The 16576-nt window shown below is 38.0% G+C and overlaps 1 protein-coding gene across 28 annotated transcripts in view; it reads right to left on the bottom strand.

Annotated features, from left to right (window-relative positions):
- TRPC1 (transient receptor potential cation channel subfamily C member 1) overlaps window positions 1-16576 on the bottom strand; it is a 62058-nt gene that overhangs the window by 22590 nt on the left and 22892 nt on the right. For 21 of the 28 annotated variants that reach the window (XR_014822294.1, XR_014822293.1, XR_014822292.1 and 18 more), the window contains 4 exon segments: window positions 15937-16139; window positions 7667-7798; window positions 5756-5951; window positions 987-1323 (listed from right to left, as the gene is read on the bottom strand). Coding sequence is in view for 20 of the 28 variants with exons in the window: in NM_001145751.2 (NP_001139223.1) it covers window positions 987-1323; window positions 5756-5951; window positions 7667-7798; window positions 15937-16139 (868 nt within the window). In the remaining 8 variants the exon portion in view is untranslated. 28 annotated transcript variants of the gene reach the window in all.

Here is a 16576-nt window from a genome sequence, read left to right as displayed (position 1 = left end):
GGCTGCACCCACAGCATATGGAAGTTCCCAGGCTAGGGGTCCAGTCAGAGCCATAGCAATGCTGGATCCGAGCCACGTCTGTGACCTACACCACAGCTCACAGCAACACCGGATCCTTAACCCACTAGCAAGGTCAGGGATTGAACCCGTGTCCTCATGGATGCTAGTCCAGTTCGTTAACCACTGAGCCACGAAAGGAACTCCCACTTAACTCTCTCTTTTTTTATTTTTTTCCTTGCCCGAGGCATGTGGAAGTTCCCAGGCCAGTGACTGAACCTGTACCTCAGCAGTGACCTGAGCCCACTGCAACACCATAAGCGCACTGCAGCGACAACACTGGATCCTTAATCTGCTATGCCACAAGGATATTCTAAAATAGTTAACTATTAAAATGCAACTGAGTATAAAATGTGTTACATTTCAAAATACCTAAGAACATGTTCATACTATAACAAAAAAATTCATCAGCAAAATTTGTTTTTCTGTTTTAACAATCATGAACAATTTTAGCAATTGAGAATTTTAATTTTTTTTTTTTTGTCTTTTTAGGGCTGTACTCATGGCATATGGAGGTTCCCAGGCTAGGGGTCCAATCGGAGCTACAGCTGCTGGCCTACACCACAGTTCACAGCAGCGCCCACCAGATTCTTAACCCACTGAGCGAGGCCAGGGATTGAACCTGCGTCCTCATGGATGCTAGTTGGGTTTGTTAACCACTAAGCCTTGAAGGGAACTCCAGGAAGTGAGAATTTTTAACTTCCATGTAACTAAGTAATATTAAATAAGAGATCTGCTTCCTTATCATTAAACTTAAGAACATCTATCTTTAAAAAAATATTACTTAAGTCTTCAATGATCATGGAAGTGTTCAAATTCTCACTTACAAACAGTGTAAAATTACAAACTGAACCAGTTTATAATGTCACTAATGGGAGAATTAATGGGCTAAATTCAGGAAGAACCTTTTGAATTTACTTGTTACTTACCAATAATCCACAGTATAAGAAGATAGTCTATTCTTTCAAGGGCTGGCCCCATTGTGTTTTTCTTATCTTCATTGTAGACAAGAGAGTATAGGTTCAGCAATAGCAGGAATGTGAAATATGATGCTCCATGAATAATAAATTTCATAAAAGGTGTGTGAATAATTCTGCCAAACTGAGATTTGGGAGCTATCAAATAACAAAGTGACAAAACTGGCCAAAAGATGCCGACTGTCAAAACAGTCATAATCTTCTTACAGGTAGGCTTACGTCGATAACCTGACATTTGTCCAAACCAAACAGTGTTCAGGAACTGCTGACAGTTAGATTGGGAGACAAACTGAAAAGGAAACACACATACAAAAAAGTAAAGTATAACCTGTAAATGTGATCTGATTTACGGTTATTTAATTGATATTCAAAGTTTTAATAATAGTTTGAAATCAATTCTATACAGTCCACATTGGTTTTTTTCTTACATGGAATTAAACAGTATAGTGGTTAAGAGCACAGACTCTGGAGCCAGATTACCTAGATTCAAATCCAGGCTCTGCCACTTACTTATTAAATGACCTTGAGCAAGTTTTTAAACCTTTCTAAGCCTCAAATTCCCCATCTATAAAAAGAAGATAATAACAGTATTTAGCCATACACTTGTTATGAGGATTAAATGTAAAGCTCTTAGAATAATGCCTGGTCATAGCATGCACTATGTAAGTATTAGTGATTATTACCAGCCTACTCAGCCGTTTTGGAACATTTAACTTATAAAGACTCATAATAATGGTTATGAAATTTCAAAACTAACACAAACCATAGAGACTTCAGCCTAGAGAAATAAATGATGTCAGTTATAAGAAAACCAACACGTCAAGACAACAAAGCAATTAAAGTCTAAACATCAAATATATTTGTGCTCCACAAAAACACGAGAATTTCTTAAGATGTATTAAAGATACTCTTAAATTCTCTTTTTTGGCCACGCCCACAGCATGTGGCAGTTCCCAGGCCGGAGAGCAAACCCAAACCACAGCAGTGACCCTAGCTGCTGCAGTGATGACACCAGTCCTTAACCCACTGTGCTACAGAGGAACTCCTCTTAAATCTTCTTAAAATGGAATTCTGCCTGAGAAGAAAAGGAAAAATACTCCCAAATAAGAGGAAAATTCTAGTTCAAGTATAGAAATTAATTTACCAAAGTTTACAAAGCTTCTTGGCTTTCAAAATTCAGATGCGTTATTTTCCCAACATAATGCTCTACCTATGAAGTATAACTTTAGGACTCTGAAACTCTGGATACAATATTGTAATCAGGTTTGAAATGACCAAAGTAAAGCACAAGTGATCATAATATCATTCAGATATTAAATAATATTTGATTGATCTTCTGTTTTAAAATGATTTATCCTTTTAACTACATTGTAAATTATATTCTATAATTTATAATACATATAGATAGAGTGAATATAATTTATAGAGTGCAACAATCTGGTTTAAAAAAACTGAACACGGGAGTTCCCATCGTGGCACAGCAGAAACGAATCTAACTAGTATCCATGAGGACACAGGTTTGATCCCTGGCCTCACTCAGTGGGTTGAGGATCCAGCATTGCCATGAGCTGTAGTGTAGGTTGCAGATGTGGCTCAGATCCTGCGTTGCTGTGGCTGTGGTGTAGGCTAGTGGCTACAACTCCGACTCGACCCCTAGCCTGGGAACCTCCACATGCCACGGATGTGACTCTAAAAAAATAACAATAAAAAAAAAAATGGACAGGGTTTTTGTTACTGTTTGTGGTTATCAAGAAATCTCCTAATATACAATACCTATTTTTGGCAGTTAAGTCATTTCATTATTTATCCTTCTGCTTAAAATTCCAGTATTCTTAAGGAATGGAAGTTTGTCCCTCAAGAGGAAATATCGAAGAGAAAGACAGCTTTTCCTCCCATCAACTACCCAGTTTAGTAGCATCCCAAACTTAGTGGTTTCACCCGTCTCCCAAGTATCAAAGCAATCTTAGGACTGACTGTTGCCCTTGCCATCCCTCTATATAATGATGATTTAATTAATAACAATGTTAAATACATAATTAGAAGAACAAATTTTCAGTTGGAGATGTTCTAGGTCTGTGGTGGTTGTAAAACAAAGACAGAAATTCTTCGATATGCTTCTCATCAACAGTTGGGTTACCAATATTCCCTACCCTTCAACTCAACAAGTTTGTGATTGCTTTAACTAGTACGTTCTGGAAGAAGTAACGCCATGTACTTTCTTTTTGTCTTTTGTCTTTTCAAGACCGCACCCATAGCATATGGAGGTCCCCAGGCTAGGAGTCAAATTGGAGCTGTAGCTGCCAGCCACAGCCACAGCAACACAAGATCCAAGCCGCATCTGCAACTTACATCACAGCTCACAGGATCCTTAACCCACTGAGTAATGCCAGATCCTTAAGCCACTGAGCGAGGCCAGGGACTGAAACCATGTCCTCAAGGATACTAGTCAGGTTCATTAACCACTGTGCCACAATGGGAACTCTGACGTTATATGATTTCTGAAGGTAGGTCTTAAAAGGCCATTCAGCTCTTGGAGCCAAAAGCTGGCATATAAAAAGTCCTACTACCCTGAAGCCACTATGCTGTGAGGAAGCCCAGGTACAAAGAGGCACTCCAGTCAGCCCTCAGAGGCTTCTCGGACCATCTCCTTACAGCCAACCCACATGATGGCCATGCCCCTCCATTGTTCTAGCTCTGAGTTCTAAGGAGGCCCACCCTCAATGGACCCACCCACCTGAGCACCCAGCCCACCCAGAGCTTCCTGTTTGGTCCTCAGCTGCTGCTTAGGCACCAGAGATATGAGTGAAGATGACTCTAGAATGATTGTAGTCCCTGGTCATTTTGAGCTATCTCCAGCTGAGACCCTTGACATGGTGAAGCAGAAACAAATCAACCTTGCTGTGCCCTTTCCTAATTCCTGACCTACAGAATCCAAGAGCATAATAAAGTGATCATCAAATTATTACAAAATGACTATGAAATATTGCTTTATGCCACTAAGTGTCAGGATAGTTTGTTATTCAGGATGGATAGCCTGAACAAAGTCTATCAGCTATTTGGGAAAATATTATTTTTTCCTTTGATCATATTTAGAAATCTAGTTTCAAAAACAAATTTACATTTTTATTCATTCTTAAAACTACAGAGTATTTTTCTTGGAACTGAAAATATTACTATTACTTCTTGTTTCCTTTTCTCTCATCTTCTTTGAAGTGGAACATTTGGTTAACCTCTGTGAGTCCTACAGGGATATGCATATTTATCATTAGGAAACTGCCTCTTAGTTTTTTCTTCCCTAACCAGGATAATCTTGGTTCTTTCCACCTTTCTTTAAGGTTCTTTTTTCAATCATTTAAGTTGATTTTGTATCTTGTAATGGCTTTATTCTATCATTTTCTAGTATTTCATGTCTTTTAAGTTGTGGAACACAGAAGTAAATAAATTAACATAATTCTAGTCAATAAGATGTAGTCAAAATGTGTAATGGAGGAGGATTACCTTGGGGTTCCAATTTTCTCTGTTTCTACATAGGTATACCTATTAGCATTGTACTTCCTTTTTAATCCACATAGGTAGGTTATTGATTTATAACCTTATCACTACACTGACCCAAATTCTTATACTTCTTTTTTTCTATAAATGTTTTACCTTAAGCAAGAAATTTGCAGTACTAGAAAAAGTATAGGATTTGAAGCCAGAGATCTGGATAAGAAACATAATATCTAGGTAATCTTAAAGTAAACATCTTAAAAATTCCTGTATCGAGTACCTAAGTCATAAAGCTATTGAGATAATAAACTGTCAACCAAGAAATAAAAAAGTTCTGCTCCTAGCACCAAAGGTCCTGTATCTTGCCTTCCAGCATTATCTATTTGGGGCTCCATTTTTATACTAACATAAATTTGATAAGCAAGCTTAATTCCAACATCTATGTTGATAATAAAAATAATGGGTCTCAGAAATAACCTTAAAAGTGCCATTACCAACACCACCTACTATTAACTAAACATCATTATCTATAGAAAAATATCTATGTCTAATAAGTTATCTCAAAAAATGAAATTAAAAATGCATACCTTCCTTCTTCAAGTTCCTGAACCATGTGCATGTGAGTGTATGGGGAGTAGAAATAGGTATTTCCCTTAATAGGAAGGGATGATGCCAGAAGAGCCAGATTCAACTTAGTTATCATAGCATACGTCTCTCCACCTTTGGGTTTCACAATGAATTAACAAATAAGAATAAGGAACATAACATCTGATTCTTTATTTTTAAACAGAAAGGCCCTATAACTATAGAAAGAGTTATTAATAACCAGATCAATAACACAAACCTATGACAGACAAAACACAATATGGAAAACTTCATTAGAACGGCACTTACTGCATGAGATCTTACCTGCATAGCTATTATTTAGCAAAAATATTAACATCCATATTATTATTAAAATTAAATTGTTAATAAATAGTGGCAACTACCATTTATTGACTACTTGCTTAATGCTAGTATGGATTATGATAAACTCTTTAAATATATACGTCCTTAATTATTTCTTAAAACTAAAGCTCAGACAGATTCAATAACTTTCCCAAGGACACACAGTTTTCATCAAGCAGAACTAGGATCTCAACTGAGATGTATTTTTGCTCCAAAGCCTTTGCTCTGAGCCACTAGATTGCTGTGGAGGAAATAATTTAAATATATTACAGAAAACCTCATACCTCCTTTTGGTTATATTTGATAGCAAGTTTTAGACGACTTAAATTCATTCTTTCTTCTAACAATCCCCGTTTGTCAAGAGGCTCATCACTAGATGTATGGTTTAAGATAACTTCCAATTCACGTGAATTTCGGGCTTGCGCAAGCAAATCTTTAGCAAACATTTTACATTGCCGGGCTAGTTCCTCGTAATCATTCCTGCAAGGTGCAGAAGTCTATCATTAGAAATGTCACTTCCAACTTCTAATGAAATTGTTTTCACTATTTTACTCAGTAGCATTTTAATTCTAACAATGCTACACAACTACGGAAGTCATTTTGTGCTGACAGTCAAAGGAACCAACTGGTACATAAATTCTCCATAGTTTTGGAGAAAACTGTAACACAATTATGATAATCTTAGTTAAGCACAATGATTTCTTGTCTACATTGATATTCCTAGAAATTCTGATAATATTTGTCAACCAGTTCTTCACTTAACTCATTTGCCCTTATTACCTGTTTCATATAAAGCTTCCTTTTACATTATTTATATAAATAGATGATAATATCTTGATGCTATCTAATAAACATTATTATACAATTTTAACTAGAAGTTTTTTCTATGATATTCCATGTCTATGCTACTTCTGACATTAAAATAGTATTTTGTTTTACTTTTAAAATGCTCATTTGAAAAAAATTCAAGTCAGAAAGATACTGAAATACACCTAGTACAGAATTCTCCTTCAGAATCACTATTCCTTGAAACTTAGGACTTAATTACTTATTAAAGGCAAGTCTAGAAATTCCCACTGTGGCATAGTGGGTTAAGAATCAGACTGCAGAGGCTTGGGTTGCTGTGGAGGTGAGGGTTTGATCCATGGCCTGGCGCAGTGGGTTAAAGGATTTGGTGCTGTAGGTCACAGCTACAGCTTGGATTCAATCTATGGCCTGTGAACTTCCATATACCATGGGTGTGGCCATTAAAAAAATTTTAAAAAAGGGGCAAAACTAAAGCAACTTGTAAGAAACTAATAAATTTTAGTAGGTAATTCTTTTTAAAATATCAATTACATTAAGCTTATGCTTGAATTTAACAATTAAAAAAAGTTAGAAATAAATAATTATGAATCAAGTGAGGTCAGACTTCTGAAAATATTTTTTTTTTAAGGGAAAGGAAGTGAAAATAGGAAGATTTCCCATTGATTAATCTTTCCATTCAATGGGGTCTTCCCCATTTTATGGCTTTTTTATGGTTGCATAAAATTATAACTCAAAGAATTAAAAACTTTTCCTTGGAGAGTAACATTTTTCTCATCCATTCTTTGCATTTACTACATAACCAAATTACCTAAGAATATGTAGCTGAATTTCTTTAACAAAGAATTACCTGCTTCTTAGTCTAGGAATCTAACTGCAAATGGGAACAATCGTCAAAAGTGGCAGCATTTTAATTTTATACCTACAAATTATGGTTCTCCTAACAGAAAATCTCACCAAATAGTGAAAAGGAACAGTGTTTGTGTGTGCAGAACACACTTCACATACAGAGAGCATTATATATGCTTCTGAAAGTTTTGAAATATTGGCTCCAAGGATGATTACAGAATCTGGGAATGAGGAGAGATAAGAGAGAAGGAAGTTAAAAATACGTTTGCTCTTGCTTAAGGCTACTATTCCCACTACTCTTCATAACTGCCCTAGAATGTCTTTGGCAATGTTGGAGAGAGTAGGGATTTAGGGGTGATGGAAGAGTGGAAGAGGGCAGATGGAAGAGTGACCTGAGTGGTACTGGGGTCTACTCCACTGAGGAAAAAGGAAGATCCCAAATTATCATATAAATATAAATGATAATTTGGCATACAAAAAAAAATTAGGTTGAAAAAATTCTGTAAAAAAACATATAATTTACAATTTCCATTCATTCCCACCTGAATTCCACCTCGACAAGGCTTAGTTCTTTTAAATCAGCACTAAGTTCAAATGCTCTCAGAATTGGATCCTCTTCTGTTAACATTATTAGAGCGGGACTGGCCAAGCAGCGATATATATCAAGACGAAACCTGTGATAAAATTTGATTCCATGATGTAAAATAAATTTATTATATACATATGATTAGTTTCTTTAAGCTACAATTTTCATAACTTTAAAGTATTATAAAAGTAAAAAAAAATTTAAAAACTATGATATATTTATTATAAGGTAAACTGCATAAAAAAAAAAGACTTAAAAAAATAAATATTTTGAGGAGTTCCCTGGTGGCTCAGTGTGTTAAAGACCTCGCCTTGTCACTGCTGTGGCTTGGGTTCAACCCCTGGCCCAGGAACATTTGCATGCCACAGGTGCAGCCAAAAAAAAGTTTCTATTCTTTAACTGAGTATTATTTTAAATGAAATATGCCAATAACTAATACATTTTGATTATGATATGAATGATTATTAAATTTTTCCTTCCCCAGTGATAATTTTACTTTAATATACTACATATATATTACACATGGCTCATTCAACCAGGTTATTTTTGAAAGAAATTTCAAATCTTATAACTGATTTATGCCTAACGTCTGGCTAATGAAAAAGTACTTACTTTACTTTCTGTAAACTAATTAACAATCATATTCAATTTCTAAATAGGAAACCAAATCAGAAAAATGTTGCTATAATTCTTTCACTTATAAGTATATAATTCTTAGTTTAGAATTTTGTAGATATTATATAATGCATATTTTTATTTTAAATATAAGTTTAACATACACATGTTTTTATTTTATTTAAAAATTTTTTAAATTATAGTTGATTCACAATGTGGTGTCAATTTTTGCTACATATGCTTGTTCTTTAGAAAAGCAAGTAGTTTAGTACATGATGCTCCCAAATTCTCCTTCCACCAACTCTAATCATCTCTTTGAATCACATTTCAGAGAATTGTGAATATCCTTCCTGATGTTTTCTATCCATACACAAACATAATCAGACATACTATGTAAAGCAACAACTATTTCTATGTCTCTACATAGAGTCATCTCATTATCTCCTAAAACTGGATGGTTTTCCAAATTCAATGACAGTCCATCAAATCTCCATTAATGGAAATTTAGATTGCTTCTAATTTTTTATTTCCATAAATAATGCAACAATGATTCTTCTTTTTTTTTTTTTTTTTTTTTTCTTTTTCAGCATATGGAAGTTCCCAGGCCAGGGATCGAATCCAAGCCACAGATGTGACCAATGTCACAGCTGAGGCAATGCCAGATCCTTAACCCACTATGCCAGGCCAGGGATCAAACCCACACCACCACAGAGACAATGCCAGATCCCTAACCTGCTGCACCAAAGTGGGGACTCCAACAATGATTGTTCTTTAGTTCATATATCCTTTGCACACTTAGAATTACTGGATAAAATGGCATGTGTATTTTAAATTCTGACATTTCCAAAGCACAAACAATAAGGAGAGCTCATTTCCCCTTCAACTTTCATTAGTACTTGGCTACTCTCAAAGATGGAAAATGGAATTTATGGAGTTCCCATCGTGGCACAGCAGAAACGAATCCGACTAGGAACCATGAGGTTACGGGTTCAATCCCTGGCCTCGCTCAGCGGGTCAAGGATCTGGCATTGCCGTGAGCTGTGGTGTAGATCTCAGATGCAGCTCGGATCTGCTGGTGCTGTGGCTGTGGCATAGGTCGGCAGCTACAGCTCCGATTAGACCCCTAGCCTGGGAACCTCCATATGCCATGGGTGCAGCCCTAAAAAGACAAAAGACAAAAAAAAAAAAAAAAAAGAAAAACGGAATTTTAAGAGTTGTATTACTCTGAACTTCTTTAGAAGCTTAAGCAAACTTTCATGTTTACTATTCACTTATACTTCTGTAAACTATTTGTTCATTTTCAATAGTCTATTTTTTTGATGATTTAAAAAAAATCAATTTGTAAAATATTTTTATATATCAAAGAAATTAACCCTCTGTCTCATCAAAAGTGTTTTAAAGGAGTTCCCGTTGTGGCGCAGTGGTTGACGAGTCCGACTGGGAACCATGGGGTTGCGAGTTCGGTCCCTGCCCTTGCTCAGTGGGTTGACGATCCAGCGTTGCCATGGGCTGTGGTGTAGGTTGCAGGCGCGGCTCGGATCCCATGTTGCTGTGGCTCTGGCGTGGGCTGGCGGCTAGGCTACAGCTCCGATTAGACCCCTGGCCTGAGAAACTCCATGTGCCGCGGAAGGGACAGGAAAAAAAAAAAAAAAAAAAAAAGGGTTTTAAATACTTTTTCCCAGTGGGTTGTGTCTTTATGTTGTTTTGTAATGGAATTTATCTGTATGAAAAGTAAAAAATTTTATGAAACAAACTTACTGAACTATTACTTGTTTACCTAATAGGTTTCATATCTTACTTAGACACAAAAGTAGATCCTATATAATGCATTTTTAAGAAAACAGTATTTATGAAATCCAGTTATGATCTAGCCATTTAATTAATAAGTTCAATTATTTGTATCTTCTTAAGTAAGGATTTCTAAAGAAGTATTAGCCTACACCAAAACTGTCCAAAAACTCGAGAAAAATATACACAATGAAGAAACTTATCTGTTTCCATCAATATGTCTATAGTAATTAATTTACAGTTTTTTTAGATTGTTTCTAGAAAGGACTTTAGTATTAAACTACATTATTGTGTCTCAAAGCATGGATTAGTGACAAAATGCAGAGGAAGAGAATGACTGCTAGTAACAGTGGCAACCAATTATGCTTGAATAATAAAGAAGTGCCATAGTACGGAATGTAATTAGATATAATCTGGAAAATAATGAGGCTGCCTCACTTTATAAAATCTGTCATTTTCAGTACTGAAAACACTACCAAAGGTAATGGCAAGATATGAAGAGGTTAGTGATTTCACTACACAAAAAACAGGCATAAAATGGACAAAATTGTTTTTTAACTGTTTCAGGTCACTGGAACTTATCCATTGATTATTCTCTATTGATAATATCTACTAATAATTTCCAATTATTGAAAACCTGACAGAATTTCAGGCAGGAACAGCTGGAACCTGTGGCCTTCTTGCCTGCATTATGTCCATCACCTCCGCCTCCAGTTCACTCAATGAGAATCACAGTTTTCCAGTCTGAAACTGGTAAATCTGTACCTTTGTGCTAAAGGGGTGCAAATCAATGCATTTGGAGACAAAAACCTATAGTTCTGCTGGCTTAAATGAGGAAGACCTGCAGCTCTGCAAGACCAAGCTTGCAGTCTGAGTTGAGACAAATAGTCGGTCAACAAGAAATTTAACAGAGATGGAGTTCCCGTTGTGGCACAGTGGTTAACGAATCCGACTAGGAACCATGAGGTTGCGGGTTCGATCCCTGGCCTTGCTCAGTGGGTTAAGGATCTGGCGTTGCCGTGAGCTGTGGTGCAGGTTGCAGACGCGGGTCGGATCCTGCGTTGCTGTAGCTCTGGCGCAGGCCGGTGGCTACAGCTCTGATTCGACCCCTAGCCTGGGAACCTCCATATGCCGCGAGAGCAGCCCAAGAAATGCCAAAAAGACAAAAAAAAGAAAAGAAATTTAACAGAGAGATGCTGGAAATGAGAAAAGACATACAAAGATTCACATAAGTTTTCCATAGATCCCTGCCTGACTGAAAAATTAGGCATGTGTGCAGAACATCAGAAAGTCAGAAAAGGAACTCTTGAGAAATGGCTGCAACTATGGATGCATTCCCCAACTAAGCCATAGATAGATCAGAAAAGAGTAGAACCCTTAAAGTGTACTGACATAATTTTTGCCCAAATCATTGGCATGGTTAAAAAAAATATGGTAGGTGTTTCCGCTACGGCGCAGTGCGTTAAGAATCCGACTGCTGGAGTTCCCGTCATGGCACAGTGGAAACAATTCCAACTAGGAACCATGAGGTTGCAGGTTCGATCCCTGGCCTCGCTCAGTGGGTTAAGGATCTGGTGTTGCTGTGAGCTGTGGTGTACGTTACAGACACGGCTTGGATCTGACGTTGCTGTGCCTGTGGAGTAGACCAGCAGTATAGCTCAGATTAAAACCCCTAGCCTGGGAATTTCCATATGCCGCTGGTATGACCCTAAAAAAAAAAAAAAAAAAAAAAAAGAATCTGACTGCAGCGGCTTGGATCACTGAAGAGGCTCAGATTTGATCCTCGGCCCAGTACAGTAGGTTAAAGGATCTGCCATTGCTACAGCTTCAGAGTAGGTCACAGCTGCAGCTCGGATCCAATCCCTGGCCTGGGAACTTCCATATGCTGTGGATGTGGCCATTAAAAAAAAAAAGATATATTATATAATCACAATGGAATACTACTCAGCTGTGAAAAAAGATGAAATCTTGCAGAGCGGCCATAGTACAAAGACCCTGAGTTCACCCCCTCTCACAGGCACACCAAAATTACAGCTATTTACAGAGCAATTATTTATGAGAAAGATCAGAAGACCAGCAGAAAAGATCTTCCCTAAGTAAAGGTATAAAAAAAAGGAACCACAAGAAGGGTAGGAGAGATGGAGATAGCAGTTAGTCAAGACCCATACCACCAGGAGGTCAACCCATAAATGGAAGGACAATTACAACTGCAGAAGTTCTTCCCAGAGTAAGGGGTGCAAGTCTCATATTGGGCTCCCCAAACCGGCAGGGGGAGGGGAGGGTCCTGCCTAGGGAAGGTGAGTCCCTAGAATATTAGGCTTTGTAAGCCAGCAAGGCTTAATTTCAGGAGAAGCAGAAGGCTGTAGGAAATAGAGAATCCACTCTGATTTTTTTTTTTTTTTTTTTTTTTTTTTTGGCCATGCCTACAGCATGTGGAAGTTCCCAGGCCAGGGACCAAACCCATGCCACAGCAGCAACCAGAGCCTCTGCAGTGACAAAGCTGGATCCTTAACCCACTGAGCCATAAGGGAACTCTGAGAATCCACTCTTAAAGGGCACACACAAAATCTCACATGTTCCTGGACCCAAGTCAGAAGCAGTAATTTGAAAGAGGCCAGGGTTAAACCTCTCTCTGCAGGAGAGGCAGGAGGCAAATGGAACCCACCATGGGGACAGAGACACTGGTGGCAGCCACTTGGGGGAGCTGGATCTACCACAGGGACAGTGATACAAGTGCCATTTTGGAATTCTGCCTCTAGCTTATAAGCACCAGGACCCAGCCCCGTACATCAGCCTGTTGACACCAGTACCGGAACGTCTGTGTCCTCATCCAAGCAAATAGACAAGGACACAGTCCCACCACCAGCAGTTTGGCTGCCTTAGGACCCCCTGAGGTACAGCTGCTACAGGACCTGGCCCTGCACATCAGAGGGCCCAGGAACTGGCCCCGCCTACCAGTGTGCTAGCCCCAGCCCTGGGATCCCTGCAGAGCCCCATAGCCAGCTGCTACTGTGAGCAAGGCTGGGACTCTGCACAGGGCAGAGCGTGGCAGCCGACCAGACCACGGGCCAGTCACACCTACCAGACTGCCCACAGCGGGCTCACAGTCAGCCTGCTACAGCAGGAGGACCCATGCAACCCATATAAGGGGCGTCTCTAGAACATAAAGCTCCAGTGACTAGAGGCAGGTAGGCTGCTGGGATGCAAAGGATGCCTCCTACGAAAGACCACTTCTCCAAGCACAGGGCACATAATGAACCTACTAAATACAAATTTAAAATAAATGTATCCTTAATGAGGTAACATTGGTTTATAACAATGTAAGTTTCATACATACAACAAGGTATATCTGCTTCTGTATTTGCTATAGCATGCATACCACCAAAACTTTTATTTCTATCCATCACTGTACAGTTGGTCCCCATTACCTGTTTCACTCTCCCCACTGCCCCTTCCCCTCTGGTGACCACTACTTTTTCTGTCTGCATGTTTGTTTTTGTTTGGTTCAGTTTGTTCACCTATTTTGTTTTGTTTGCCTGTTTGTGGTTTATATTCCACACATGAGTGACATCATACGGTATTTGTCTTTCTTCATCTGACTTATTTCACTTAACATAGTACCTTCAGGCTCATCCATGTTGTTGCAAATAGAAAGATTTCATCAGCTGGAACTGCATCATCTCTGATATTTAAAAACCAATATCTTATAAATACAGATTGCCTTGCTTCTTTATTGCTAGTATAATCCCTCTTCAACCTCACTGAAACCTTTACCCATCTCTCTTTACTCATTTTGTTAGCCTCCTTTTCTTCTGCAGGTCTACTTGAGCAATTCCTGGAAATGATTTTAGTCAGAGCCCTTTGACATTTGCTATAACTGTTTTCTCAAACAATGATGACAAACTCTTGCAGACTTCCACAAATAGACCAAATCACTTGCAGTTCCCTAAGTAAACCTCAATCACATGCTGTACTTTCTGTGTAAAATGCCTTTTACCTTTTAATTCTTATTCATACTTAAAAGCTGAACTCAGGCTATAGCTCCTCTAAAAGCTTTCAGAACAAGTTTTTTCCACACCTTAAACCAAGATAGGTTAAATGTTCTCTCCAGCCCCACCCCTACCTCCAATTGCTTCAACTGCACACATATTTAACAAGTATATTATCTGAGGAGTTCCCGTCGTGGTGCAGTGGAACTGAATCCAACTAGGAACCATGAGGTTGCAGATTCGATCCCTGGCCTCGCTCAGTAGGTTAAGGATCCGGCATTGCCGTGAGCTGTGGTGTAGATCGCAGATGCAGCTTGGATCTGGCGTTGCTGTGGCTGTGGCGTAGGGCAGCAATTACAGCTCCGATTAGAGCCCTAGGCTGGGAACCTCCATATGCTGCAGGTACAGCCCTAAAAAAACAAAAAGACCAAAAAAAAAAGTATATTATTCGAACAATATTTATATTTAATATTAATAAAGGGTTTTAATGCTGCAAGAAGTCTTAAATATCATTTATGCTTGTCATTTTATAGATTAGTCATTCTGAAACTAAAAAATTAAATGACATAGCCATGGCTATCAACCAGATCTTATAAAAGAAAAACAAACCTCATTATAAAATAGACTTAAAAACAGAAAAACAGAGTTCCCGTCGTGGCGCAATGGTTAACAAATCCGACTAGGAACCACGAGGCTGCGGGTTCGGTCCCTGCCCTTGCTCAGTGGGTTAACGATCCGGCGTTGCCGTGAGCTGTGGGGTAGGTTGCAGACGTGGCTCGGATCCCACATTGTTGTGGCTCTGGCCTAGGCCGGTGGCTACAGCTCCAATTAGACCCCTAGCCTGGGAACCTCCATATGCCGCAGGAGCGGCCCAAAGAAATAGCAAAAAGACAAAAACAAAAAAACAAAAAAACAGAAAAACATTCCAGTACAATCTCTGCAAATACACAGGAGACTTTTATGGATTTATGACTATCTGTTGATCCACCAAAGATCTGTTCTTGAGGTGAGGAAAGAGGGAGGGCGGATGGTTTGCAGCTTTAAGGCTAATTTCATGTATATTGTACAACAATCCTTGTAGTAACTGCTGTAGTTGATACTATTTCAGTTGTATTTGATTACTATATATTTAACATATAAGGCTTATGCTTTAAATTATAATCTCAGGTCTAGCTCAGAACCCTACAGCCTATATAACATGCATATGTGTGAACTTGATCAACCTGTCTAAGAAGGGGTATTTTCTTGTTCATTCACTCCTCAGTTCTTCTTAATTTTTATGAATGGAGGAGAAAAAGACTTAAATACTGTGTGAGATGGGGAGAAGAGGCATTAACAGCTTGAATATCTAACTAGATAGACAATAGTTTTTATTTTCTTATAAATAAGGTAGGAAGTAGCATCTCCACCCTTTCGACTACTTGGAAATTCTCTTAGATTAATAAACTGCTTCTAAAAAGCATATAGGAGTTCCCTTGTGGCACAGCAGGTTAAGGAGCTGGCTCTGTCACTGCAATGGCTTGAGCTGCTGCTGTGGTGAAGGTTCAGTCCCTAGCCAGGGAACTTCCACACGCCATGGGCACAACCTAAATAAATAAATAGCAAATAGTGATCCCATTCATAATTTGAGATTTTTTTTCCTAATTATTTGTCATTTAGTAAACACTTCTTTAAGTTGCAGAACATCATATTAAGGAGAGGAGCTAAAAGTTTGGCTTTCTTAAGTCATTGCAGTACCATATTTCTTAAAATCTACATAGAAAAAACAACAACATGTTCATTGACATATACCTTACTGCATCACACACCTTAATTTAAATCTTAGTTTTCTGACCTGGAATGTCGGAGGCTGTCCTTTTTGTTTTTTGCAGAACACAATGTACATTCACAGCCAACCGCATGGGGCTTAGGTAGAGATACATCCTGTTTTAACAACATTGTAAGAATTTCATAGTTGTTACGATGAGCAGCTAAAATGACAGGTGCAACATCCATAGTTGTTGAATACTCAGGATTCTGAATTCGCTCCATGAGTTTCTGAAAAATATTTATATAAATGCCGAAAAGTTACTATCTGTACCTTAAAAATACACTTATCTGGAGAACAAAATAAAAAAATAGAAGGCACAAAGAACATAAAAATTACTTTAAGGAATATGATAAACATTTTACTAGAAGTAAGCTTTTGTCAAAACCTCAAAACTTTAGTTAATAAATGCACTATAATCATGACAGACAAAAATCTTCATTAGGAAATATTCATACAATCAGAGCTCTGTTTTCATAGCAAAAAAGAAATGTGGATTTATCTAGAGAAATACTTTAGGAGAATGTACTTCATTTTTACAAGATTATGGAGACATGCATGACAAGGATAAAGAATAAGAATTTTAGAAAAAGGATATAATGGAAAAACATAAATGTTAAAAATAGGCATAGAGAGTTTCCGTTGTGGCTCAGCGATAACAAACCCA

Source organism: Sus scrofa, chromosome 13 (assembly GCF_054392235.1).
Source record: "Sus scrofa isolate SSC_HxYL_T2T_F1_AM1 chromosome 13, Sscrofa_HxYL_maternal_Yorkshire_Landrace_v2.0, whole genome shotgun sequence".
Lineage (NCBI taxonomy): Eukaryota > Metazoa > Chordata > Mammalia > Artiodactyla > Suidae > Sus > Sus scrofa.
The sequence above is the reverse complement of the archived record's forward strand: the minus strand, read 5'-3'. Positions and strand labels throughout refer to the sequence as shown.